The following is a 23,404-nucleotide window of genomic DNA, read 5'->3' as shown; positions in this document are numbered from 1 at the left end:
ATCTGACAAAAGGATTAAAAACACAAACACAAAAACGTATTGATCGAAAAATAATAGTACATGCCAGGAGAGATGAGGACATACATTGAGAAGGGATGTTTAGCACTCTGACCCTGTAAAACAAAATCCATTTTCATGACACAGTACATTTAGACAAATACATTTTATTTACAAAATGCCTTAGTTCCAGTAAAAGTACTTCCTGAAACTACTATTAAAGACAGCATTAAGCAGCCCTGCTTAGAATCAAAATGTGTCCAATCTGTTAAAATGCATGGATGGGAATTTTCATTGTCACTTGTTTTAATGTGGGACTGGATCAGTACAAACTGAAGCATACATCATTCTGTCCTCTGCTGTGTCAACTGGTGGCGCCGGAAAAAGAAAAACAATACCAAACAAAATGGTTTTTTTCTGTATCATTTTGCAGCAAGCTCCTGATCTAAAATGTACAAGATGACAGTTTAAAGGAGTCCAAGAACTTTTTTCACAGAGCAACTGCTCTGGTTTTGTCTGTCAGGAGAGTTACGGTGGTTACTGTCCCAGGAAGGGAGCCATGGGATCGTCTTCTCTGCAGCGTTTCATGCGGAAAGCCTCCATCTCCTCCTCAGTGGGCGCCTTTACTTCCTGCAGGCTGTTGTATGGCCGTTTCCTTTCTTCCAACTTCATGATTTCTTCTACATGCTTTACCCATTTGTCCTCTGCTTCAAGGGCCTGAGACACAAAAGCAAAGGTTACATTTTTTATTTTTACTAGAGCTGAAACGATGAATCGATTATTAATCGATTACTAAATTAATTGACAACTATTTTGATCATTGATGAATCGGTTTGAAGCTTTTTTCATGATTAAAATTGTTTAAACTTCTTAGATATGAATATTTTCTTCATTTCTTTGCTCTGGATAACAAAGAAATCATTAAAAGTCAATCATTTTGGTTTGTGGACAAAACAAGACATTTGAGAACATCTTCCTTTCCAGGTTTGACAAACACCTATGTACATTTTTTAAGGTTTTCTGATATTTTATGGACCAAACGATTAATCGATTAATTGAGAAAATAATCGACAGATTAATCGATTATGAAAATAATCGTTAGCTGCAGCTCTAATTTTTACCTTCTTTAACTTCTCTTTCTTCTTCTCTTCGTCCTCCGAATCACTGTTGTCAGAGTCACGCTTTTTGTTCTTCTTGCTCTTCTTTTTCTTCTTCTTCTCTTTCAGCTTATCACGATGCATCTGGTGAAAGAAAATATTCATAGCGAGAGCAAATGAGGTATATTTAAAATCTATGTTTAAAAGTGAATACAAAAACAAAAAAATGGGTTGCAGGAGCAGTGGACAGCACATATCTGCATCCGGGGAGCAACTGGGTATTGGGTGCCTTGCTCAGGGAACCAGCAACCCTACACTTTGAGCCCAATTTCTTTCCTCTTTTTAATGGGCTGCCCTTAACATCAGTAACTTTCTTCAGTGTGATTTACCTCAAGCAGAGACTTAGGCTCTTCCTCCTCCTGTGGCTCAATGAGTCCTTCTTCAAAAGGTACACAGTCTGTGTTGTTCTGTAGTTATTTAAAAAAAAAATGTGCCAGTTAAAAATAGATTTTATGAAAAATAATCAAGGGTGTAGTTTTATTGCATGCATTATACAGAAATCATTACTCACTATTGTAACTCCAGTCTCTCCTGTGCAGTAACTCTGTTTGACCATGGAATGACAGCACTTGTATCCCCAGAAGCCATCCTGCCAGTAAGAGCCCCAGATACACTTGAAAAATAAAACAAAAGATCGTTTTTAGAATACACAATGAAATAAAAGCTGTCGAATCATTAAGAGTCATGGGCTGTTGTGCAGTTCTCACAGTGTGGTTGTTGTTGAGCACATCCTCCTCATACTTGGAGCGAGCGACAGCCTTCTCAAGTCCCTTAAGCACTGCACCGTGACGAGAATACTCGACATAGTCCTCAGTCTGGGCCAACAGCAGCTCCCGTGGTGGAGCATTTAAGTGTTCTTGACCTCCATACTGATTGTCACACACAACAGAACAAACAGTTAGTGAATTCATCACTGAATATTATTGGCCACTGTAAAACATTTGCACTCAAAGAAACATATTGAAATATTTGCTTGTTATTCCAGAACAATCATCCTAGGTGAAAGCAAGATACATCAGATGTTATTTACAGCTTGTGCAGCCAAACAGCTAGAATTTTTTTTTATAGATTTGTCAAATGTTACTGCTGCAATGACCCAATCATGAAATTACTTGCTTTTAACTTCCAGTGTGTAAAATTTAGAAGGTTTATTGGCAGAAATTCAAAATACTACCAGTAATACAGTGTTTGATAGCTTAAATAAACTGCTTGGTTGTCATAGCCTCAATTATCTTTTTATATGGTAAAGGCCGCCATCTTGAGCTGACATGTTTTTTCACCAGAGTGTGTATTTTGTGTTTTGCAGCACTAGCTTGCAATGCACAGGAAGAAGAACTACAACCTTTCTGGTATGTGATGGCCACCATAGTTACCTGACACACTTGGGAAAGGAAGGGGTAAGTAGAGAAGTGCTAAGTTTGTTACATTCGGCAGGCTCACAATTAGATGGCGTTAATTGGTATACACTGGATCTTTAAAATGGAAGATGTCAAGTATTTACCTTCTCTAAAATGCTCTCCCTCTGCTCGTCTTTAAAGTCCTCCTTCTTGACCTTGAAGGATCGATGGAGCAGCTCCAGCTTGGTGGGGTCCGCCTGCAGATGCACCTCTGAGCCTCTCTCATAGGCCTCCCAGGCAAACACTGTCACAAGATTAAGCAATGACAATCATTACAGGGAACATGACAAGATACAATCTTTGGATTTTCAAAAAGAAAATTCAGTTTTCTTCTTAAATCATGTAAATGTACCGACAGTGGGTGATGACAGGCAGCTAAAAATCACAGAGATTACTTAATTACAGGAAAAAAACAAGTGAAACTGATATCATACTGATATAACTGATATCTACAGATCTACCCTTTTGCAAAAATATAGATACCACCATTAAATGCTCCTCATATTTAGCAGTTAGCAGCAACAATATACTTGTTATTTTTTGTAAGATCAAAGTAATATCAGAAAATGTCTCGATGACGTACACTGTGTTTGAGCCATGGTGATTGTGGCTCCAGAATGGCGAACAAAGTTGTCTCCAGCATACCCCACTCTGTCAGACAAAACAGAAAACAAACGTTTCAAATGTTGACCAAAGAGAAATGAGTTTGCAGGAAATTAAGCAACTTACTCATCAGGGTTCATGCCAGTGTTGTAGTATGGGTTCTCTCTCATAGCTCGGGTCTTTGGATCGTAGTAGGCAGAGTTTGGATCCAGATTCCTCAGGTACTATGAGAGTCAGACGTTTGGACAGGTGAAATAATCTCTCAACATCCATGTAAATCAACAGCTTCAACAGTGAACATTAAACAAATCAACAGGCCTGGACAGACATGTGTCTCTTACTTTGGCTGTGTCTTCTCGGATACGTAGATTCCTGACAGTGATTCTTCTCTTAGAGTCAAAGTTCTGACCAGGCATGTCGATGTCATCTGCATATTTATCTTCATCCTCATCCTCACTGTTATGTTCATACTCCTGCAGAAAAACAATTCAAATGATTTGATCTTAATTCTGTAGACAGGAGGTCAACTGTAATCTGTTATATTAGACATCTATAAATCTCATTACAATTACAGTATTGACTTAACTTACACTTTTGTCAAGTTTACCAGAGGCCAACTCATCCTGAAGTTTCTGGGCTTTCAGAGTCCTCTTGGCCTGAGAGACAGAGACAAATACAGAGTCAGATTCATCTAATGACAAACATATAATAATAAAATAAAATGTTGTCTGTTTTGCTTCAATGCAATGATTTGTGTGTGTGTGTCAGATATTAATTTAAATCAACAAAACATGTTTTTTAAGTTGTTTTAAACACCTTGTTTGTACAGTGCATCATGAGAGAGAAGATTGAAAACATCTATAGCCTTCCCGTCACACCACTTCAGGCCTTATTCAAACAGTGAATTTACCACTGAACAACTCACCAAGTCAACTTTGGCATACTCCTCTACAATGCGCTGGTGATCCTCAGGGTTATACCCATTCCAGCGATCTCGCTTCCCATCGTAGTCTAGGTCAAGCTGGATCTGACAGTGTTCATCTGGAGCTATGCTTGTGCCTGTGAACCTGGCCCCAACTTTCCTGGGCCTCTGATGAGACAAGTGTAAAGGTCAGAGGTTATAATTTAAGCATATAGAGACAAAAGTCTACTAACGTACCAATTCAAAATGAGTGAAAGTCAATCTCAGCAGGAAGATGGAAAGAGAAGAAATACTGCTTTATTAAGTCTTACCTCTAAGCAGTCCTTCTTCTTGTGTGTCAAAGCACCACAGTTTTCACAAGCTCCCTTACGAAATTTAGTGGTCACAGAATTCTATGTGGAGACAAAAATAAAGCTATTAAATGAAAAACTTATTTGATACAGATACATGAAAGCAATATTTTCACTCATACTCACCTCTTGTACTCCTCTCTTATACCACTCTCCAATGTTTGAATATGGACCCTCTTCTTCTTCCTGTGGTCGTTGATGTTTCAGTGTGGGCCTTTTAGATGGGTCTATGTACCATGGCACTGATGAAATATACTGTGGGATGTGAGGATTGATGTCTCTGGAGAAAAGAAGCAGCAGGACAAATAATTCACATTAACAAACAGTTGCTTCCTTGGTAATGTAATATGAAATGTATGTGACACAATCTAAATTCTTCCTATGACCAACTGTCTGGTCATAACAAGGTCTACTCTGGCAAATATGTTTTAATACCTTCTCGTATCACTGAAGAAATGTTGTCAAGCCTACGGAAGATGCTTTAAATCAGGGTTTTGAGTCTGAGCAAGTGGAGTTAAAGAGAGGTACATAAATACTGTTTAAGGGGGTTAAGTTAATTTGAAGAATGTCCTACTGGCTTTCACGCACTCAGAAAAAAAACCTCAGAACCCCATCATCCAGACAACAGAACAGAATCAGGAAGCAAAGCTACTGTATGGGAGAAACAGTGCTCATTATCTTTGTTTTGATTCTTTTTCTTAGTTTAATGTGTTTTGCTCTGACAGAGGTGCTTTAATGTCAGATCCACCTCCCAACACTGACAAAAGATCAAACCCAGGGGCACATTCAGCACTATGATAATACTTTTAACACTTAACCAAGTTATTTAGGGCACTTTATATAATAAGGACCCAATATTTATCTGAGGTACTTACTTTCCCTCTTCATCCACCTCAGCTGGAGCGTTTCCCAGCTTCCTCTGCTCCTCCAGCTCCTTCTTCTTCCTCCAGTCCTCCCTGGTCATCTTCTTAGGCTCATCCAGGCCCAGGATGCCATCTGTGCTTACGGTGGCCTCCTCATTCATGACTGAACCTTAGATAAAAATCTGTTGGCACAGATAAATTGATGAGAAACAGAACCAGGAAACAGCCACCCAGCAGACTTGCTCACATCAACCCAGCATCATGTGTACGTTCATTCAAACTAGAATACGTTTATAAAGTTGTGGATGCGGAGTCCTTTGATACGTGTGCGATGTACTTTGCCTGTCTTTGCTCAACCTTCTCTAGTAATTTCCCAAACAGAAAATGTTTAAAACAGTAAGAAAAAATAAAATGGTAAACTAAAACAATGTGTACTTAACGAGCCAAGCGTTTTGGTGAACTTTTGGGTGACATTGTCAAAAAAAGTAGAAGATAGTAAAACCGACAGAAAATTGTGATAAAGTGACACTAACTATGTAAGCAGGAAAACAATGGTTGGCGGTGGTTGACTCAGCATTTATTCCTTATAAAAAGGAACACATGTATTATGCGACCGAGTAGGCTGAGAGAATAAAACAGAAGCTAACCATCAGCAATAAGCTAACCATGCTACTGAATAAAACGTAGACAAATAGTTTTATTTCTGGCAAAATCAACTTAATTTAAACGTGTTTTACCTTAGTGGAAAGAATAAATATCACGTCGGCTGAAGTTCCTTTGCAAATAGCAAGAACTGGTTAACTCGTTGTTTTGAGTTCGTCACTTATGTTGTATGTTTTGGCTAATGCGTCACCTCGTCGACGCCATTTTAGACGAACAAGTACGTCACTTCCGTTCTTCTGTTGCGTTTTAGTCGCGACAGTCGGAGCTTGCGACACCTAGAGGACGTAGCTATGCCACAGCAGTGGTCCGTTCACAATATTAATCATGTCACGATCAAGTTTGTGCAATACATAACATTTCTGACTAATTTTGCTACCAATTCTATGATATTAATTTTAAGAAAGTAAACCAAGAAATGTATGCCCACAGGGGGGTTTAATGGGACTTGGCCCCCTCAGTGGTGTGTTACTTTTAATTAAATATTTTGCTATAAACTGCAGTTCGATTTATCATATTTTACCACCATAAATGCATGAATGTAAAAAAATGCATAATGTTAAAAAACAAAAACCAAGGACATTAGCAACAAAATGGTTGTTTTCATTTCCTTCATTCAGACCATATTTACATACTTGTTAGTAAATGTATGACTTTATGATCAAATAAACTGCAGTGACAAACTTTCAAATCACACATTATTTCCAACCATTCTTTTTTAAAAAAAGGAGGAAAACCTCACAAAGAAAATTAATCTGTCAATTATTCATAAAGTAGCTTTTTTGGTCTGTAAAATGACCAAAAAATGAAAATGTTTTTAAAAATGTTGATTGGTGGGTCTCAAACCTGGACATTATGATGTCCTCAAAGGTCGTTTTGTCCACAAACCAAAATGATTACGGTTCATGATTTCTTTGTTTATATGAGCAAAGAAACCAGAAGATATTCACATTTAAGCAGCTGAAAACCTCAAATTATAAACTTCAGCTGAAAACTTCAAATTATAATCACAATTTAAAGCTTTTAAATATTGAAAAAAAACCACAATCCAACGATCAAAATAATTGAAGATTAATTTGGTAATCGATTAATAAACGATTCATTGTTGCAGCCCTACAAAAAATAATGGAACCAAGATTTTTGTACTTCCCATCTCCAGACTGCTCATACAGCTTGATAACTTATTAAAAGTATATACTGCATGACAACCATTTTCTGCAATGTGACATTTTAAAAACAACAAAATACTGAATACCAAGATTAAGTACTTAGATTTTATTCTAATTAACATAATGGAACAGCAGTGATGAGTGTATAACCGCTGTCAGTGATGCATGTTTAGGTTTTGCCATTATTCGTGCATCTGATCCTGAGTTCTGACATACCTGAATGGAGAAGGGAAAAAAGGACATGATAGATTGTGGGTTACACAGTGATACAGTGGTTAGTATTGTTGCCTCACGGCATAGGTCACCGGATCAACCAAGGCCTGAGGGTTTTCTCCAGGTACTCTGGCTTCCTCCCTGCAGATTAGGTTAATTGGACACCCTTAACTGACCGTAGGTGTTGAGTGTTTGAGAGAGAATGGTTGTCGGTCTCTGTATGTTTGCCCTGCAGTGGACTGATGACCTGTCTTGTGTGTACCCTGTCTTTCACCCTATTGTCAGCTGGGATGGACCCTCGTGTAGAGTATAAAGCAGCAGACAATGAAAGAATAATAAACTGTGAATCAACATTAGTAGTTTTCTGTCTTTACAATAATGATTTTTAGTCTTGATGACTCCAGTGGGTTTATTTTTGTTTTTTCTCAGACACAGCAAACACATACTGTTGTGTCTTACTGTAACATGAACCAGTGAGAACTCTATTTCTTATCACTTGTATTAAAAAGACAAGGTTAAGACAGCAACAACAACATAATAGGCCCTTATGGAGACAGTTTGGTCAGATCTTTTTCTTACATTACAAACATTTTAAAAAAAGGCCAAAAAATGTAAACAATATTGAGAGAAAGAACAAAAGATCATAACAGCACCAGACACAAATGGACACATCAAAATAAGTATAAAGAGCCTTAGCACCAGAACACATCCCCACTGTCAGTCCAGCCATGGATGAAAAGGCCATGTAGTACCAGAGTGAAGACAGTATTGCGTTCAAGTAGGTACCAACTATTTTGTCCTCTGGATGACTACTGAGAGTTTGTGTTGAGGAGTTAAGGGATGGACAGACCGAGTCATTTGACATCATCTTCCACTCTGCCCCAGTCCTCTCCGTCCACTTCACCATCCTCAGCATCTTCATCCCCATAATCCCCCCAAGTGTCATACACACTCCCTCCTTCATCCTCATCATCATTATCCTCCTCCTCTTCCCCATCCTCCCCATCTTCTTCCAGCTGGTCACTTCCATAAAGCGGCTCCTCTTCCTCCTCCTCCTCCTCCTCCTCTTCTTCTTCTTCTTCATCTTCTTCCACTATCTGCATCTCCTCCATTTCATCCTCTTCCTCTTCCGCTTCTTCGTCGTCGTCGCCGTCGTCATCTTCCACCTCTTCCCCACACACCTCACCATCTTCCAGCTCACCATCCTCCCTCTCATCCTTGGAGGAGGCCGCAGTGGAAAATGATTTGCCTTCAGTTCTGTCTGTGAGGTAAGACCTTAACTTGGAGGGGATGAAGCTTGAGGTAGCAGTCTTTGTGTTGATGTAGAGACGAGGAGGAGGCTCATGCCTGCCCTGTGCAGCGGGGCTGGCAGGGGAAGAGATGACAGCAGCAGAAGAACCGCCTGCTCTTCTGGAGTCTGAGGCCAGCGAGGGAGTGGCGGGCACAGTCAGGGCCCCGGGCCTCACAGAGGTCTTGTTGGGCACGTATTCACGAATCTCCCCTGGCTCCAGTGGGTCGGGCCCACAGGGATCATGGTCACTGCAGGACAATTTGCCGTCCAGCTTGGAAATGAAGAGCATGCCTTCACGATGCTCCTTACAGTAAGAGCTGGGACACATCTCACAGAATGAAGCTGCCTCTTTTCCGCAGATGTCACACTGGTGCCACGGACACTCCCACCGCCCTGGAGACAGGGTTAGAGTCATTATTCAAGACAAAGAGTTTGTTTTGAGTTAAGATAAAGGCCACAAACAAATATTTAGACAACAATGAGCTGCAAAGAGGGTTTCCATCATTGGAGAAATGTCAGTGCAGGGTCAGGTCTTTTAATTGTGTGAAAGAAAAAAGTATTTCTTAAACGCCATAAAAAAGCCTGGGGGCGTGTGAAAGTTGTATCAGGCGACATATGACTTCAGACTAAGTAGAAATCTCTTTTATGAGGGAGACCTGACCAAGACACCTCACCAGTTACAGTTAAATGATACAGATTAAAGGGAGGAAAACTGAACCATTTAGTTTAAAACAGTTGCAACCTTCTATCATAAATAGAAAAAAAAATTTCAGGGGGATTATATGATCAAGCTTCTCTACAAATTATGTATTGCTGTGGTCTGAGTCAGGAGAGTGATGTGTGAGGGAGTTTACCCAGAACAGCCTTGAACACAAAAAAACACAGCTTAAGTTTTCTGCATAATTTGAGTGATGGCCAGTTATGTGATGGATATGGGAGCCAGTCATAAAACATAACACACTATGGTATACAGAACCTCACCATAGTTCAGAACACTTAGATGAACAGTTAACGCCTCCATACACACACAGTAAGAGAACATCCATCTCTACTTGCCTGCCGGCCTCTTCGCCAAGTTGAGACAATCAGCGTGATAGACCTTCGGACAGCCGGGTCTCTTACAGGAAACTATCTGCCCCCCGTCACCACAGCTGAAGCATTCGTCTTCTCTTTCCTTTTTCACTTCTTGCTTCCTTCTCATGTAGCCCCTTCTTTTCCCTTCCTTCAGTTTCTCTGACGGCGGCTGGTTCTGGACAAGAAGACGGAAAGGGGAAGTGATTTTATGGCAACAATTCTCATCAGGTCATCTTTGCCAGAAATCAGGACAGAGAAAAGTGTTGCCCACCACTCTTCATTTCCTTTTGCTTATTATTTTATCATGTCTTGTTTTGTCCACAAACCAAAGTTATTCACTTTTAGTGATTTTTCTTTGTTATGCGGAGCAAAGCAACCGGGAAATATTCACATCTAAGAAGCTAAAAATAGTTTTGACTATTGACAAAGCACTCATTAACCAATTATCAACGTAGTTGACAATTCATTTAGCAACTGATGATTAATCAATTAATCATTCCAGCCCCGTCAGCAATTTTGTCAAAGTCATCCACCATCAAAAAGCAATAATGAACAAGCTGATGGAAGAATGTAATGATACAGATGATAACTAAAAGAGTCAGCCAGAGTATAGTGAGTGGTTACCATGGAGACAAATGTAGTTTTTGTGTGGAGAGACCAAGTATAAACCAGGCTCAAGTGTGCCGATAAAGCACTCAGACACTCAAATGCATTATTTTACCTTTGGCCGGACACCAAGGAAACCACTGCAGTTGGGTGCTCCACATTTACAGGCAGTTTTCCCATTGCCAAGACACTCCAGGTTGTAGTTGAAAGTCAGTTCCACACCTACATGACATGTCACATTAGTTCCAAGTTGGTCTCAGGTGTGTAGAGTTTGGAAATTATTGAAACAAACTGAATGGTTATTGTTTTGGAGGTCGTCACTCAAACCTTGTGGGATGTCTTGTAGAGCAAACAGTCCCACCCTGGTGTCCCCGTTCACAGTCCATTTTTGGGTTTCACAGTTTGGCTGGCAACTGTGGTTCATGAAGCGAGCCTGGTTCCCCTTGGGGCCGGCATCAATGATGCGGTCCTGATAGTAAAAGGAACATTATAATAAAAGCATGAAGCAGCACTTATATTATTGAACTTATATTAAAACATAACCATGTTTGCAGGTTATTTGGCTAAGACTCACCTTGTCCAGTGTAAGCATGTAAAAGTTACAGATATCATTCTCCTGCGCGTGTTTGATCCTGGCTCGAACTTCTTCTTCATCGATCACCTCTCCTACATATTCACTCACAAAGGCGCCCTACACAGTAGCATCATGGGAAAATATATTAGCACGATGATGACGCAGATGAATAGGCGTCCGATTTCTCTCCAACTGACCTTCTTAATGTCCGACACGCCACGTAAGCCCCAGCCGCGCGACAGAGTCCTGAATATCTCCACAAGGGTGTACTGGCGCTTTGTGAAGGTTTGGTTCTGACACCGCTCGCCTGCCACACACACCTGAGGGTGGCACTCGTACATCAGCATACGGTTAATGCATTCTGAGTCGATGCCACACGGGTTCTCGTCGGAGGCTTTACAGTTGCACCGCGGGATTTCTGACAGGTCAGCTGTGATGATCTGCACCTTCCCAATTGGCCGGTTTACCTAAAAGAGAAAGCATGGCATAGAGTTTGTGGCACAACATAAGCACCGAAGTGCACTTTATTAGGTACACCCCTAACACACATACAAACACAGCCAGTTACATGGCAGCACGTAAATGCAATGCAATGCATTTAGGCACATAAACACTGTCAAGAAGTCACAGTAGGAAGGAAAGGGAATTTAGTTAAAGATGGGCTGGTGTGAGTATTTTAGAAACTGCTGATCCACTGAGATCTTTGCAAGCAACCATCTTAAATGATGAATATGGCAGTGACCAGTGACATTGGATGAGAAAGCAATTGTAAATGCCAGAGGTCAGACAAGAATAGCCTTGTTACAACCAAGGTATGAAGAAGACCATCTCTCTAAATGTTAAAACATGTGAAGAAGATGCCAGGTGCCACTCCTGCCACGTCAAAAGGTGTCCTGTGTACCTAATAAAGTGGCCACTGAGTCTGTTGCACAGTACCTTGACGTGCTTGTACGGAGGAGGTTTCTTGTCGTTCTTTCTGTCCTCCTGAAGCTGCCTCATTTCCTTTTCCGCCTGCAGCTCTTTGAACCTCCCGGCTGCTTCCGTCAGAGCTATGGTGACAGACGCGGTCCTTTCTCAGATTATAACAGCGTATACTCGTACAAAACAAGACTAAATATAATGTGCTCTCGTGAGATCATACCGAAGCGTGGCCACATACCGTTTTTGTAAACCGCATCGGCGCCCTTTCCCATTTTCTCAATGTTGTGAGTGTCCCCCTCCATGTACGGGAAGACTCTGGCCTGATAAGTCCACACAAAATCTTTGGAGCCAAAGAATTGCACCGGGAACTCTCCGACCTCATGTTTCATCCTCAAGATGTTATTTGGAACATCTTTGGTCAGACAGACTTCTGCCGGCCACCACCTAAAGAGTTAGTCGAGGGGTTTCAAAGATGATCATATCGATACACAGTGCATGCGTTCACGAGGCATCGCTTGAAGCAAACGTTGGGCCCTCACCTGTAACGCCCCCATTTCACCCACAGGATGTCCTTAATGCGAGGCCTCTTTCCAGCTTTGCAGTCGTTGCAGAACCAGCTGCCTTGGGGCATTTCTATATTCAAACATTCCCTGTGGAAAGCAGCAGGACAGGCTTCACAGCACAGCAGACTGCCCCCTGCAAGCACCACAGCACACATGCTAGTTAGTTAGGGAAGTGAAAACAACATTTTATTGATTTGGTGTATTGACCTTTCAGAAAGCTTTAAAAGGCAAAAGGTGAAATAGTATGATCCAAATTTCTATTGTATGATTTGGGGCAGAATGCCAGCACCATATGTACATTTAAATGACTGCAACTGCCATAAGAAGGTGGATCATTATGAACAGATTACTTGAAGGCATCACAGTGAAAATGACTGTAGCTGTAAGGTAGCAAAACACAGTATGAGAAGCAATCTCGTGATTTAAATCATCGAGGAATGTAAATCACCAAAAATCATCACTTGTGTGTGTCAACGAGTTAAAATGTTGGCAAAAATGACGTGTGTATTACAAAAACTGATTTGGTTAAGGTATTCACAAGCAAGGGCTTTAATTTATTGTGAAACCAGATTTATGTCCAATTTACTGACATCTATGACAACTGGTAATTCAAATTAAAAAAAATAATTTCTGGACTGGTTGAATATTTGTTCTGCACAGTCAAAGGCATTGGAGACACCTGTGTTCTGTTCTCTACAGACAGGTTCAGTTGAGAAAGAGAAGAACAGAACGAGCTGCCAGGCCATCCAGTCAGGAAGTGATACAAAGCATACATAAACACTTCTGATGATGGAATTGACTGCTCCATTAAAATATGTTTATAGATTAAACCTCCAACAGAGACGGATGTTGTGAGTAATGATCAAAGTATGGAGTCAGAGCGACGTGGGCATAATTTAAGGGTTCATTAATTGAATATCAATACTGGCCTTTAATGGATTATGAGCTACTGATTGATAATCTCATATCATCAATCTCATATATGACGTTTCTATGCATGCACACATTACCAGTCAGTCACACGGGTTAAAAATGACCGTGACACAAAAGAACAGACTCGCCTTCAGAGCAGACAAAGCACCAGCTCACGTTGATGTGCTCGTGGTTCTTGCAACCTTTGCGAGGAGTGAAGTGGTTTGGACAGAGAAAGCTGTTGTTTGCCAGCACCAGGCTTCCTGCTGCCATGCAGTTGTCGTTGGTATGATAAGCCACCGGGCAGCGCACGCATCGAGCAAGCCGACCTGCAATCGCAACACAGAGGAGCACAAACGTGTTGACCTGTGCACAAGTAAAGGTGGTAACCCCACAACACACAGCGCTCAGAGTCATGAGTCCCTTTCACCTGGATTTTACACTTCAACTGTCACGAGAGAGGAGAAACTATTCAAATGTGTCAGGTTTAATTTAGGATTATGTGTGTACTCTGACTGAGCAGCAACTGATTTATGAAGTCAGATCAAATGGCCACAATCCAAGACACACACTGTTTGAATTACAGCACCAGGAGTTGGTTCAATGATGTTTCGCTTTTTTAAATTGGTTTGGTTTTGAAAGGCTGGACAGCGAAGGAAACCACACGGAATCTTGACTTTTCAAATCTGATTCAAACCACATTTCAGGGTGGTTTGAAATGTGATTCGAATCGGATTTGAACAACGTGAACAAGAGGACACCAACGCACGGGAGTGCAGAACACTGCAGCACGAACATCAGTCCGAACTGTGACTTTTGATCAGGTCATTTGTTTGAAGAAATGAGATGATGCACCAGCAATTTTGTTTGAAACTCGTGCCACAAACATGGGTAAACAGTATCTTCACCATAACCAAACAACCCCTGGACAGTCTGTCTAAAAAGATCACATATGAGAGAAATCCAAGTTGCCCACAATCAGGGCCGTCTTATTAACCATTTAGTACATACACGTTAATATTGCTAAGCAGTGACTGTTATAATAGAATCATAAATATGAGTGATGCTACTGTGATAAGGTGCCCACAGCCCACACACCTGAGTTAAACCATCGGGATATGGTACATGTAATAGTGATCACACACAGCACTAGAGCTTACCCTTGGTGCTGCACACGTTGAGAGGATTGGTGATGTGGCAGGACAGACAGACATGCAGTGGGCAGCGGAAGCCTTTGTTGTGCAGCTGTGTCGCAGAGTAGGCCAGTATACAGTCGCTATGGTAGAACTTGCCACACAGTGGTATAATGCAGCGCTTGACCCCACTGCCAGACTTGTTACATACAAAGCACGTGTGGACACCTGCAAGGGACACAGAGAAATCAGCATCTCTAAACTCAACCATGTAAGAAAATACTACATGTAAGAAAATACTAGAAGAAGTAGTACTAGTGCGTGGTCACCTGTCTTGCATTCATGACAGAGGAATTTTCCCCTGGGAGCCACTGACAGGCCAATACACTGCAAATGAAAGGCTCCATAACAGTGACCATCACACACCAGCAGGTCTCCCGACCTCTCGCATACCTGCACAAACAGGCACCAACATACAGAATGAAAGCGCTGATAAATGTGTAAGAAAACAAAAAAATCTTTCATTTTCAAGATTATCTCACCTGACAAACATTTTCCTTTAAGGACGTCGCTCCTACTTTCCCTTTCACGTCCATGTGGGATGTGAGGCTGTCATTCAGAGCAACAGACTGCACCTGTAGGGACGAAGGAAGAGCAGATGTTGTAACCCAGGCTCGAGGAGGTACGTCGTACAGATACTTTCTTCTTTCTTTCTTTTTGGCAAGGACAATACAACATGCACACCTCATGTTTGCGAGTGAATGTTCCAGTGTGTATGTTGGGTTTCTCCTCAGAGCTGCACGCCTCCACCTGGGTCTCCTGCTTTGGGGTCTTGCATCCAGGAGGGCTGGGAGGTCTCTTTGGAGTGAGGCCACCGAGGACATCTTTGTTCTCTGAACACAGCAGGGAGGCAGCAGGAGTAGCAGAGGACGTCTTGGGTTCAGGCTTCTCTTTCTTTACAGATTCAACCTGTCCAATGTGGGATCGTTTAGACAATTAAACAAAGTATAATCAGTATACTTTGTATACAATAATGTGTGTGGTATACTGTATGTGGTAGAAATAGCTGTTTAGGAACCTGAGTTCTCTTGACCAACACCTTCACCTCTGAGGTAATTCCACTGTAACACTTTTGTTCCTAGAAAACAAACACAAAACAATAAAAAAATACATTTGAGGGGTAGTCCAAAACACAAAAAACTTATTTAAGCACCCGTTTACTGGCATCTCAGTCCTAACATACCTTCTTTTTCATGGGAGGAACAGACACTTCTTCTATAGCACACTCCAGAATCTTGTGCAACAGCTTCCTTGGCCTTTTTCTTTCTTGAGCCAGTAAACCCATGTCTGCGGTGAATAAAATAGAGAGTAAAATGTAATTAAAAAAATATTCCACAAAGCAAAAAGGATATTTTAAACAGATTTCAGGGTTCAATATTGCCCCAGTTCCACCTAGCTGCACAGTTCGGCTCAGTTCTGAACAGTACACGGTTACATGCGGTTAGATAAACAAATGTAGTCAAGGGTACCAAAATAACTAATCCATACTGTTTTACTTCTTGACACCCTTTTGATCGGATACCTGGCACAGTGGTCTGGCACCTAAAAGGCGAATCTAGACACACTGCTGTCTGTTGACTAATCAACAGAGAATCATTGCTTGTAGACGACAACAGGAATTAAAATTGGCCACTCAAGAGGATTAAAGACCATTTGTGATTTTTTACACTGAGTCACATTGGTATGACGTCATGTTATTTACATAGTTAACATAGGCAGCCTAACACCATCCACCTACACAACCCATAATAGAAATGCAAGCCAGAAAAAAGGTTTATGATATTCCATGACAACAAATGGGTTTTTACCAGATTCAGGAGGTAGATCAGTTTCTGCTGCTGTCTCTTTGTCACTAGTGGGTTGTGTTGTGGCTGGGGATACTAAAAATGTTGGAGGTGGAAGCTCATCCTGACACGGACTCTGTTCAAGCTCTGCCGGCGCCTCTGTGGGCTCTGCAGAGGAAGAGGCTGAGGTAACAACTTCAGGTGAAGAACTGAGATCATGGAGTGCTGCCATCTCCGACGTCTCCTGCGTAAACACAAGCAAATGAAGCACAGTTATACATCACATACACTCAGCGCACAACAACACCACACTCAACTGTACGTTGATGCTAATGTCAAATAAGCCAATCACTTTGCAGCACCTCAGTGCATTTAGACACGGTCAACAAGAACCGATCGTGCAACGGAGTGTCAGAATGAGGCTGGTCTGATCTACTGGTCATTTCACAGAGAATTGTCCAAAAAAAAAAAAAAAGCCAGAATGGTTTGAAATGATAAAAACACAGTAGCTAAAATAACCACTTGTTACAAATAACACAACTCATCAAAACACATGGCTGAGGAGTGTATATAAATGGCTTTATATCAAATATTCTCAGAAACATAGTACACTCCGTATGCTGCGGAGTTAACAGTAAACTGAAATAAACATAAACTTACCATTTTGGAAGATTCTAAGCTGTGTTTTCTTGATTTATTTTTTGAGGCAAATATTTGATCATACTCCTCCACGGACTCCAGGAGCCTTTTTGTTGGTTTCCGGGGACGTTTGTTCTCTGAATGCCCTGAATGAACACACACGCGACAAGTTGTACACGTCACTTTGTTTCTCATTTTACCATCTCAGTGAACGGACCACATGTGAAGAAGGTGTGTCTTACCAGCTGAGCTGTTGGTCTCTAGGAGGTGCACGTCATCCTCTTCCTGCTTCTGGACTCCGAGATCTGGTGAGGCTGTTGTGGAGTAAGACCCATTCATACTCACCTTGCTCATAACAGCTTTCTCAATGGCCTGCCAGCGCTTCTTTGGAGCCACGGAGCATTCTGGCTTCTTGTCGAGGTAGCTAGCCAGGGGATCAGCAGTAACTGGGGGACCAGATCCAGGTTCAGCTAAGTCCGCATGGCCACTAACAAACTCCCTGCCATAAGCAAAGTCAGCCAGGTCTGAAGACAGCACAGGTACGCTGGCCCTCAGTTTGGCTGGGAGCCTTTGTTTTCTACGCTGTTTGTCGGAGCTCGCCATCTGAGCGTGAACAGGAAACTCTCGACAGTGGTAAGTGTCAGCCGTCATAATTGCTTTAGTCCTATTCTTGGTTTTCACCGCTGTGTTGTAGGGTGCTTTGGATTTTCCAAACCGGCCATTTTCCGTTTTGATCCCAGGAGTGGAACCATCAGAAGACCCCGGCAGCAGCCCACCTCCTGTGGCAGTAGGGATGACCAAGGGTTCCTCCTTGATCAGTACCGCTGACGGCGGGACAGTCAAGGGTTTCCCTTCTTTTTCTCTTGTGTCATGCATGTCTTTCAGCAGCATCAGGAAAGTACTGAATTTATAGTTGGAATCGGGTCGAAATACAGTGTGCTCAGAGTCGCTGCTGTCCTCATTCTCCAGAGATTTAAACAAGAGTTCCTTGACGTCGTGAAAAGCATCCATTGGAGACAAAGACACCGGTGGGGACGAGGAGGAGGAGGACAGATCCACGACGTTTTCTGTCTTGATTTCAACAGGCTGCACAGTGGACACACTTGGGTCCGCACACCTTGACTTCTTCAATGAGCCGTTACAAATGAGTTTCTTATCAGGCTTCCTGGCCCGCCTTTTTGGACACCAGTGGTGAATGGCGGAGGAGGATGCACTGCTGAGGAGTTCCCTCTTAGAAGACATTTCAGTTTGGTTGGCTGCGTTAGAAGGTATATGATCAGGGCAATCTTCATTGGGGGCATCTGTTGAGATTTGGCTTGTAGCCAGTGCATCTTTGAGATCGGTCTCTTCCTCAGCTTTCATAGCCCTCGTCATAAGACCACTGCTGGCAGGAAGAGTCATAGAGTGCTTTTCAGATGAATTAGATGACCGTTCATGACAGCTTCTCAAACTTTGTTCTGAATTCCTATCTTTATAAGTCAAGTTGTTTGTTGAAATGCTATTACACGAATCTGTACTCTGGTTTGCCTTCTCCGCAAACTTCGTTTTCGCTTTAGTCAAACCCTGTTCTTTGCCAACCGATCTGTCTACGTCCTTCACTGGAGACACTGCTGTACGTTTAGGACGATGAAGCATTGGAACTGAATCCAGGTCGGCATAAGGGGAGTCCTTTGGCTCTTCTTTCAGTGCACGCGTTTTTGAACAAAACTGGCCCACTGCGTTTAAGACAGTGGATGTTTCTGTTGACCCGCCAACTATATGCCCAAATATGTCCGACAAACATTTCTTCTTTCTCTTGCAAACTTTGCTCTTACTGGCCTGAAAGGTAGAGCTTTTTAGAAGATTGGGTTCCTTTTCACTGGACGGCATATTTGGTGATGGAGTCTGGCCAGGGTCCACAGAGAAGGAGGGGGCCTCCTGTGGCTTTTCAGTAGGTGGTGGGCTGGGTACACGCTCCTCTCCATTAGAGGACACTGCAAGCACACTTTCATTATTCCTTAAACGACCAGGGAGAAGGTACTCTGCTTCTGCCACACTGACTTTCCATGCCGTCAGTAAACTTTTGGGTATCTGCCAAGAAAAAAAAATAAAAATCTTTCAAAATAGTGTTCAAGTAAAGTTAACTTTTTTTAATCCATTTGATACACTTACTGTATACTTGTAGTTTTTCTCCTTCTGCTTCCCTCTCCTTCTCAGCACAGGTAAGTCTTCAAACTGATGACCTCCTTCAAAAGGAAGAACAGCACTCCCAGGGACCCAGGCACGTTCTACAATCTCCCCTATTGTCTCGAGGAAATACATCCGACAAGGACGGGGACTGGGGACTGAAAGAAAGCAAGAACAATTGACCACTGGAATTGCTTTGATTGATAATCCACAGCTAGGTAAATGTGAAACACTGGGAAATAAATCAAACCTCACCTTTCATCTTAGTGTGTCCCCCCTTGTTTGAATCGCACGTTACATGGCACGGCCACCAGGGCCTCCTGTTGAATTTTGCCCAAACTATGTCTCCTTCCAAGTATCTTACTGTAGGAAGTGGCTTTTTCTTTGGGCTGTTGGACTAACAAGGACAATAGACAAAATTAACATCTAATTGTAAAGGAAACTGTTTGTATGCTGTGATGCATACAAGTGTGTAAAACTGTTACAGGTAGATTTACTACTACAACAAATTGCCATGTTGATGCACCGACACGGATTTATACATGCGAATACATGAAATAAATAAACTTTATAAAGTTAGTAACCCAGCCCAGATGTGTGAGACTCACGTTAGAGCTGGTGCCGGCTGGAGAAAGAAGCACAGGGTCAACAGGAGAGGCAAGTTCAGAATCACTGTCCGACTCCTCACCCATACTCCACCCATCTCTCATAGTAATTTCTGGCAGTGCGCTGGGGCTTAGTGTAGGGTTGAGTTCAGATATAGTTTTGGACATCAGATTAAAAACAGTGGGTTTGTATGTTCTTCTGTCCACCCCGGAATCACACGGGGTCTTTCTGTCACTAACAGTACATTCCTGACTTAACTTTTGTGAGTGATGAAAAGGCATCAAGTCGTCACTACTGCTTTGCTCGCCCTCCTCGTCCTCCTCCTTAATGCCACTGCTGTCAAAGAGTGTGGACTCAAAATGCAGGTATCCATTGGGGATGGGAGAACACTGCTCCAAGCTGTCAGGACTCCGTGGCGAGAAGCCATTTCTCCTGACGCCCTGCAATGTCTCAAAAGGCTCCATAGCATCATTGTCTGGGGAAGAAGGCAGCTGGACTGAAGGTGCCTCAAACTCATCATCATCATCACTGATTGGACTGGCACAGTGCAAGTGGTTCCTCGGATGGATGTCCCTGTCTCGGTCAGGCCTGTTGACCACAGTGTCCAGGTCCTGCAGCCTCTTTAGGGGATTGTAGCAGTGAGTCCGGTCCGGCTGATTGTATCCCAGTGAAGCCGGCTGTTTGAGACTGGAGGACGGCAGCTGCACAGCTGATGGTTGATCCGATACACGCTTCACAATGCCACACTGGTTTCCGTAGGAAGTGCTCACAAGGCCATTGCGGGGCCTCAGCTCTGGCTGGCCTGAACCAAACACTGAGCCCCTAACAGCCTGTCTGTACGACTGATTCATGTTGTCATGGCTGTATCCTGTCCAACGAAAGAAAGGCAGGTTAGAAAGGGGAAATGTGCCAGTTAGGTTCCATTACAATGCACATTACAATGAGGTGTGTTGACTATCACAGAAAAAAATTAAGTGGCAATCACATCCAGTGATAGAGAACTATTAAAGGGTTCTTTCACAAAACCTAGCTAGCAGATTCAGGCGGGATTCTCCAGTTATACTCGCTTAAATAATAGACTCTGCTTTTTACAAAAAATGTAAAAATGTAAAAATATGTCCAATCTGTTCATATTAAAAGGCACCACTTGCTCATACAACTCCACTGTTACTGTTGTTGTCTGTGTGTAAAAAAAAAAAAAAAAAGCAGCATGCGCCATCTCAATCAAGAAATCTACCTCATGTTTTGATATGGAAATCTGCTCACCATAATGATCAGTAACTCACTTTCAAATCGACATCGCAATTTCAAACAAAGCACAATGGCTGCAATTTATTACTCCTGCCAAGGAGGTTATGTTTTTGGCCACATTTGTCAATCTGTTTGTTAGTGAGCAGCATAACTCAAAACGTCAAGGACAGGTTTTGATTAAATTTCCTGGGATTGTAGTTTATGCCCCAAAGAAGAATTTACTAGATTTTGGTGGTGGTCCAGACACAGATCACTACTTGAGTGTGTTGACTGTAGGGGAAACAGAGCAGCCTTGGCACTGCTAACTCTAGTTGTTTACGTTTTGATGATGCCATGATCTAATGCTATACTTAAAATATGCAACACATACATGTTGCACCGTTACATTTCCATCCTTGAGTTATAATGAAGTCGTTAATAGTATAAAAAGGAGTCGTGTGCATCATCACATTTCTAGTCCATAACACAGTGGACCTTGACTTGTAACCAATTATACTGCAACTCAAATAGTCTCACAGTGAGAAAAATTGCAAATATAAATATTAATTTTTTTCTCAGGCTGTCCAGAATCAGCACTACTTAGCATCTGAATGACATAAACCTGACGTGACCTGGCCACACCTCCTTATCCTGACTTGGCCTATATGAGACATAATAAAGCCAGGATGGACTGAACAGGCTAAGTAAAGCCTGGCTCTTTCTGTTACTCTGTTTTTTTTATTTATTTTGCTTTTGTGAAACAGCTATCAGCATGGGGCGCGCGCGCACACACACACACATACACAGTGAGCAGACATTGCATGGCCTCCATACTGGAGGCCGGTCTAGTGAAACACAGAACACAACCGTAATGTTCACACGATTCAGTCACAAACTGTGGGAAAAGACCGCTTTGTCTGGTGCCCGTGGGTCATGGCGATGGCCCACTCTCACAGTGACTGTGGGTGGCTGTGGTGGTGACACTCAGCCACACAAACGAGCTACAGCCACACACACACTGACTGAGGAAGAAGAGACTGAGCTACTGACTCATACACACTCACACACACAAAAAAAAGGGGGCTAAGTTCACAACACTCTCGGCACGTGGGGAAAAAACGCCAAAAACTCACCATTTGGAAGTCGGTCACCGTGAAACCAACAACGGACGTGCGACTGTGTGTCACAAAGCGAGTGTTTTTCTCGGTTTGTGAGAGCGGATCTGCACAATCCCAGTGGCAGCAGCCAGCACTAGCAGGCCATGGCACCGCTCTCATTCTCTGCACTTCATCGCCTCATCAGCGGCGGCCCTCTGTAGAGAAGAAAACAGGCTGTCACTACAAACGACAAATATCAAGTAGAATTCCCCATTACGCTGCGACGAGACACAGCGGCGAAAGTCAGTGCGCCATAACCGGTGTCCCAGCAGCCACAGCGGCTTATTTACTACATGTTTTTTGCCTGCTGTCGAAGTGCCCCCGGTTAATGTTAAAACAAGCCCAGACTGACTGTGTTGGTGAGCAGCAGCCAATCGGCAATGCTCCCAACCCCCAGTCTGCAGCAGCAGCAGCAGCACAGGGCCGTGACACTCACCCTGCTCACGCACGCGCTCATTTCAAGCCCCCCCCCCCCCCCCCGCGCGCACACACGCACACACACAATCACACAGAGAGGCGCGCGTGCACATCCAGGTGAAGTTTGTTACAGTCGCGCGTGTAATAACAGCAATATGACACGATAGACACAAATGAATGGGTGACCTGCTTTGAGGAATGTGGCCAGCGTCTGCTCCGTTCTCCCTTTTTTCTCTCTTTTTTAGTTTAACCCCACTGACACGCGCACAGGCCCGTTTGACGTCGAGTAGACAAAAAACGAGTGCAGTGCGCAAACAACAGCGACGCGGCCTCTGCGGCCAAGGCAAACTCCGTGCGCCATGTTGTGTCTCTGTGTCCCCGCTGTCTCTGGCTCCACAGACGTGTCTGTGCTGCCGTGTGACATGAGGAAACACGGGCCGCCAAGCGCGCAGGAAAGAGAAAGAGAAAGGCGTTTTACACACGCAGTGCTTCTCTCACAGTATAATCACGAGGATTTGGTGAAATGAAACGGATAAATAAGCGTAAATGCGCAAACATTCAGCGCACGACAGAGACTCCGCAGCAGCAGCGGGCCAGTCCCTACACAAACAAAGAGCGTCCCGTTTTTAGACGCAGATTTTACATCAGAGGAGCGAATTACATCATTTCTACTTTACAGCCACGATTGGTGACTTGATATAGTCAATTTCCATAAACTTTACCGTGAGTGGTTGAGTGAAAATAGACACCAACCCGGATGCCCCAGTATCTTAGCGATTATATTGAAAAAAGACCCCGTTTAACTACAATATCACACAGTTTAAGGACAAGTCTATAATACCAGTACGCTGTAACTTACCTAATTAATGCGTAAATAAACGTATTATTATTATGAGGAAAGGTGAGTACTGTTGCCTTTTGACACGAGCCCTCTGGTGTC

General features: G+C 42.7%; 2 protein-coding genes across 4 annotated transcripts; both read right to left on the bottom strand.

The window, feature by feature from the left end:
• Window positions 1-14: 14 nt before the first annotated feature.
• On the bottom strand, window positions 15-6,177 carry slu7 (SLU7 homolog, splicing factor). The gene is made up of 15 exons (XM_058650461.1): window positions 6,027-6,177; window positions 5,302-5,471; window positions 4,553-4,706; window positions 4,388-4,468; window positions 4,080-4,244; window positions 3,745-3,810; window positions 3,496-3,627; window positions 3,281-3,378; window positions 3,135-3,202; window positions 2,656-2,795; window positions 1,862-2,023; window positions 1,666-1,767; window positions 1,484-1,561; window positions 1,119-1,238; window positions 15-714 (listed from the first exon to the last, which is right to left on the bottom strand). Exons 2-15 carry the CDS (start codon window positions 5,448-5,450, stop codon window positions 535-537), a joined length of 1,695 nt encoding a protein of 564 aa, XP_058506444.1. The 5' UTR covers window positions 5,451-5,471; window positions 6,027-6,177; the 3' UTR covers window positions 15-534.
• A 1,545-nt stretch (window positions 6,178-7,722) lies between these two features.
• On the bottom strand, window positions 7,723-23,382 carry nsd1a (nuclear receptor binding SET domain protein 1a). 3 transcript variants are annotated; one of them, XM_058649298.1, is made up of 24 exons: window positions 23,324-23,382; window positions 22,024-22,202; window positions 19,663-20,528; window positions 19,310-19,451; window positions 19,040-19,212; window positions 17,131-18,958; window positions 16,910-17,034; window positions 16,274-16,493; window positions 15,649-15,752; window positions 15,484-15,543; window positions 15,150-15,374; window positions 14,948-15,040; window positions 14,735-14,858; window positions 14,433-14,633; window positions 13,422-13,601; window positions 12,337-12,493; window positions 12,036-12,241; window positions 11,813-11,925; window positions 11,074-11,343; window positions 10,877-10,993; window positions 10,630-10,771; window positions 10,418-10,524; window positions 9,679-9,871; window positions 7,723-9,015 (listed from the first exon to the last, which is right to left on the bottom strand). In XM_058649298.1, exons 3-24 carry the CDS (start codon window positions 20,509-20,511, stop codon window positions 8,186-8,188), a joined length of 6,459 nt encoding a protein of 2,152 aa, XP_058505281.1. In that variant the 5' UTR covers window positions 20,512-20,528; window positions 22,024-22,202; window positions 23,324-23,382; the 3' UTR covers window positions 7,723-8,185. The 3 variants fall into 3 exon arrangements, with proteins under 3 accessions (XP_058505281.1, XP_058505280.1, XP_058505278.1); XM_058649297.1 differs by lacking the exon at window positions 23,324-23,382 and adding an exon at window positions 22,651-23,038; XM_058649295.1 differs by lacking the exon at window positions 23,324-23,382 and having other exon boundaries at window positions 22,024-22,462.
• Window positions 23,383-23,404: the final 22 nt, after the last annotated feature.

The sequence above is a fragment of the Solea solea genome, chromosome 14 (assembly GCF_958295425.1).
Source record: "Solea solea chromosome 14, fSolSol10.1, whole genome shotgun sequence".
Classification (NCBI taxonomy): domain Eukaryota; kingdom Metazoa; phylum Chordata; class Actinopteri; order Pleuronectiformes; family Soleidae; genus Solea; species Solea solea.
Note: the sequence above shows the minus strand (reverse complement) of the source record. Positions and strands in the feature narration are given on the sequence as shown.

Excerpts from the sequence above, each read along its gene's own strand:
- slu7 (XM_058650461.1), bottom strand. The coding sequence starts at position 5,450 with ATGAATGAGGAGGCCACCGTAAGCACAGATGGCATCCTGGGCCTGGAT. Across the intron at positions 4,245-4,387 it reads AGAAGAAGGACTGCTTAGAG|AGGCCCAGGAAAGTTGGGGC; the intron begins GTAAGACTTAAT and ends TTGTCTCATCAG. Across the intron at positions 1,562-1,665 it reads GAGAGACTGGAGTTACAATA|AACAACACAGACTGTGTACC; the intron begins GTGAGTAATGAT and ends AAATAACTACAG.
- nsd1a (XM_058649298.1), bottom strand. The coding sequence starts at position 20,511 with ATGAATCAGTCGTACAGACAGGCTGTTAGGGGCTCAGTGTTTGGTTCA. Across the intron at positions 14,634-14,734 it reads CTGTCATGAATGCAAGACAG|GTGTCCACACGTGCTTTGTA; the intron begins GTGACCACGCAC and ends TGTCCCTTGCAG. Across the intron at positions 13,602-14,432 it reads CAACGTGTGCAGCACCAAGG|GTCGGCTTGCTCGATGCGTG; the intron begins GTAAGCTCTAGT and ends TTGCGATTGCAG.